The 4,137-nt window shown below is 65.9% G+C and overlaps 1 protein-coding gene across 1 annotated transcript; it reads left to right on the top strand.

Moving 5' to 3' along the window:
• The first annotated feature begins 900 nt into the window (after positions 1–900).
• EGR3 (early growth response 3) lies at positions 901–3,907 on the top strand. Its single transcript, XM_028114379.2, has 2 exons — positions 901–1,129; positions 2,407–3,907. Exons 1-2 carry the CDS (start codon positions 976–978, stop codon positions 3,414–3,416), a joined length of 1,164 nt encoding a protein of 387 aa, XP_027970180.1. The 5' UTR covers positions 901–975; the 3' UTR covers positions 3,417–3,907.
• The last annotated feature ends 230 nt before the right edge of the window (positions 3,908–4,137 follow it).

The following is a 4,137-nucleotide window of genomic DNA, read 5'->3' as shown; positions in this document are numbered from 1 at the left end:
CAGGTTGCAAAGGGACCTCGCCGGGTGTTTCCAATTCCCTTTCTCCCTGCTTGGGGTGTTGGAGGCCACTTGCAAACAACTCCAGCCCCCCCCCCGCGCCCCCCGCGGTACAAGTGCGCTCTCGTAGTGCGGACGTAAAATAAACACACAGGCGGTTATTGCTTTTCCAACTCCGCGCTGCGCGCTTTACGCTTTGCGTTCAGTTGCTTCCTTCTTTCTTTTCTCCTCTCGAATTTTCCTTCTTTCTTCTCTTTTATTTCTCTTTCTCTCATTTTCTTAAGATCCGCGAGCGTTGCGGGCGCCGCATGTTGGCTGCGGCCCGCTTCCTGCTTTCTAATGTTCCATTGTGAGGAGCTTCCATTGTGACGTCGCGCCCCTTCGGCTGGGCTTTGTCTGTCCATATATGGGCAGCTACGTCACGGAGCTTTCCCGGGGCTCAGATAAATAGGCTGGTGGAGTTCCCTGGCTGGGAGCTTTTGGGCAGCAGTGAGCTTGCTAGGAAGCGGCGGGGCTGGTGGTGGTGGTAGCGGCGGCGGCGGCGGCGGCGGCGGCGGCGGCGGCGGCGGCGGTGGCGGCGGCGGCGGCGGTGGCGGATCTGGGGGCGGGGGGGCCGCCGGCGCGCATCTGTTTGTGAGAGCAATACTGAGGCCGCGTCCAACCCCCTTGGGCCAAGATTCCCCCAGCCCAGCCCCCCCCACCCGCCGCACACGCCCCCCCCCCAGCCTCTTTACGGCACCAGCGGAGGCACCCAAGAGGATTACCCCCCTTTGCCCTCTCTCCCACCCACCCCAAAAAGAGAAGATCCCCTCCCCTGGCCCACCCCTTCCCCTCTTCCCTCCCCCTCCCCCCGAACTTTCCCTCTCGCATGCTTTTCCCCTGCACCACGGATCGCCTCTCGGATGCCGCTTGCCTGGAAGCTGCGTTAGGAGCGAGCGGCGGCGGCGGCGGCGGCGGCGGCGGCAGCTCGGGAGTGCTATGACCGGCAAACTCGCCGAGAAGCTGCCGGTGACCATGAGCAGTTTGCTAAACCAACTGCCTGACAATCTGTACCCCGAGGAGATCCCCAGCGCGCTCAACCTCTTCTCTGGCAGCAGCGACTCGGTAGCCCATTACAATCAGATGGCTACAGGTAAGGGCGGCGGGGAGGCGGCGAGGCAGCGAGAAGGAAAGGGAAAGGGAGGAAGAGGAGGGAAGGAGCTAGCGATGGATGGATGGATGACGGAGAGATGGATGGATGGATGCATGGAGAGATGGGGGCGCGCTGGGAATTTTCCGGGGGGCGAGTTGCTTTTCCCACCCACTCCTCCCGCCCTCCCCGATCGGGAAGGCTCGGTTGGCGACGCCACGGTAGAGGCTTCGGTTCTCCCGGGTGGGGGCAGCCGCCGACCAGAGGGAGGTAGGTGCGAGCGGCTCTGGGGTTCTCCACTTAGGGGGCGCGATCGCCAGGCTGCGCGCAAGGCGTGGTGCTGTCGCCCCCTTTCCCGGGAGGAGCCCAGCGTCCCTTTCACCCGCGCTCTCCCCCCCTTACTCCCTCAGCCTCCCACCCGGGATGGAGCCATGTGCGGCGTGGAGTCCCCGCGGTGGGAGAGGTACTGCGACGCTGCCTTTCCGGGGCGTTCAGCAAAGCCGTGGGGGTGTGGGGACAGCGGGAAGAGGGAGGGGGTCCTCGGGGGCCGTCACGGGGGGCGATCCCCCGGCCGTGGAGCTTGGGAAGAGCGGCCACTCCCGCCATGGAGACACGGGCCGGTTTTCCGCCGCCCTCCACCCTCGCTCGCTGAGGCTGGGCTTTCCCCCCTCCAGCAAGAGCCGAGAGCTCCTTCAGGCCTGGCGGAGGCTGGGGCCCGGGAAGGCGGCGGGAGAGCTCCCTTTGCCGGCAGAACCCCTCTGCGCGCAGAGGACAAAGCGTCGGAGCGCTCCGGGTCAGCGACCCGGGCGCGGTGCGCACGGGGGGCTTCGTCCGGGCAGGAAAGGCGCGGCGTCCCGGCGCGGACAGGGCTGGGGGAAGAGGCCGAGTTGTGTGCGCCGGAGAGCGAGAGCCCGGCGCGCTCGGGGTCTGAAACTACCTGTAGCTGCAGCTACCTGCCCGCCCCACCTCGGAAACAACAACAATGCTTCTCGCGTGCGCGCGTGTGTGTGTGCGTGTGATACGTGAGTGTGTGCGCGGCGTGTGCGGTGTGTGTGCAGCAGCCACTCCACACCCCGATCCGTAGTATTTTGCTGTATCCAGGTTGCGCCCGGGAGCGCGGCACCGCCCGCTTTGCGCCCGGGCGCAGCCTTCCTCCTACCCCGTGCGCTGTTCACTCCACCCGGCCGCACCCTCCACACCTGGGCAAGGACCTGGGCGCCCCGGCCCGGGAGCCGGCTCGGCTTCACTCACCCCTCCCCTCTCTTCCCCGCTCTCCGCAGAGAATGTGATGGACATCGGTCTGACCAACGAGAAGCCCAACCCGGAACTCTCTTATTCGGGCTCCTTCCAGCCAGCCCCCGGCAACAAGACCGTGACCTACTTGGGAAAGTTCGCCTTCGACTCCCCTTCCAACTGGTGTCAGGACAACATCATTAGCCTCATGAGCGCCGGCATCTTGGGGGTGCCCCCGGCCTCAGGGGCGCTCAGCACGCAGACCTCCACGGCCAGCATGGTGCAGCCGCCGCAGGGCGACGTGGAGGCCATGTATCCGGCGCTGCCCCCCTATTCTAACTGCAGTGATCTCTACTCGGAGCCTGTGTCTTTCCACGACCCCCAGGGCAACCCCGGGCTCGCCTATTCCCCCCAGGATTACCAATCGGCCAAGCCGGCCTTGGACAGCAATCTCTTCCCCATGATTCCTGACTACAACCTATACCACCACCCCAACGACATGGGCTCCATTCCGGAGCACAAGCCCTTCCAGGGCATGGACCCCATCCGGGTCAACCCGCCCCCTATTACCCCTCTGGAGACCATCAAGGCATTCAAAGACAAGCAGATCCACCCGGGCTTTGGCAGCCTGCCCCAGCCGCCGCTCACGCTCAAGCCCATCCGGCCCCGCAAGTATCCCAACCGACCCAGCAAGACCCCGCTCCACGAGCGGCCCCACGCGTGCCCGGCGGAGGGCTGCGACCGCCGTTTCAGTCGCTCGGACGAGCTGACCCGGCACCTGCGCATCCACACGGGCCACAAGCCCTTCCAGTGCCGGATCTGCATGCGGAGCTTCAGTCGCAGCGACCACCTAACCACTCACATCCGCACGCATACGGGCGAGAAGCCCTTTGCCTGCGAGTTCTGCGGGCGCAAGTTTGCGCGCAGCGACGAGCGCAAGCGCCACGCCAAGATCCACCTCAAGCAAAAGGAGAAGAAGGCGGAGAAGGGGGGTGCGCCCTCTGCGTCCTCGGCGCCCCCCGTGTCCCTGGCCCCTGTGGTCACCACCTGCGCCTGAGGCTCGGGCCCCCAGATCCCCACTTTTCCCCTGCAGTGAAAGCAGCGGGAAAGCTAGCCACGGAGGCGCAGGGGCCGCGCCCTGGCCTCTCCATGGACGTAAGGTCCCTTGTTCCCCTTCGATGTCCCCCGTTTCCACCCTTTCACACTGGCCAACGGTCGGGGGCCAGGGCAGGAGGTGCCCTCCCTTCGCTGCCCCCCCCTTAACCAAGGCGTGGGGGCGGAAAGGTGGCGTCTAGCCCGCTTTGTTCAGTTCGGATCGTCTTGATCCAGGGGCCGCTGGGCCGCGCCAAGGACCTGCGGGGGACTGAAGGCGGGGCCCGCCCAAGCCTCGCCCGACCCAAGCACCTCACGGTTCCCCCCACGTCTCCCTCGGTTTCCCCTCGAAGACCCGAGAGGGGGAGGGGGTAAGGAGCGCACCAAAGCGCAGAGCTTGCTGCCCGCCGCACGCACGCGCGCCTGCGTGCGGGGATGCGCGCGAGTGTGCGTGCTCGCGTGAGTGTTATGTGTGTGGGTGTGTGGGTGTGTGTGCGCGCGCGCGCACGCGTGTGTGGGTGTGTGGGTGTGTGGGTGTGTGTGACTCTTGAGCTGAACTGGGCTGTGTCCACCCCAAACTCTTCCCCACATCGGGTCCCCAGGCCGCTGGGGGAATGTCCCAGGTTGGGGGCCTGCACGTGGCCGGATGAGACGGTCTTCCATCTGCTCGGAAAGAATGTTTCTTA

This window comes from Eumetopias jubatus, unplaced genomic scaffold (genome assembly GCF_037043125.1).
Source record: "Eumetopias jubatus isolate StellerSeaLion01/CBP00866 unplaced genomic scaffold, mEumJub1_p1.0 scaffold_2, whole genome shotgun sequence".
Classification (NCBI taxonomy): domain Eukaryota; kingdom Metazoa; phylum Chordata; class Mammalia; order Carnivora; family Otariidae; genus Eumetopias; species Eumetopias jubatus.
Note: the sequence above shows the minus strand (reverse complement) of the source record. Positions and strands in the feature narration are given on the sequence as shown.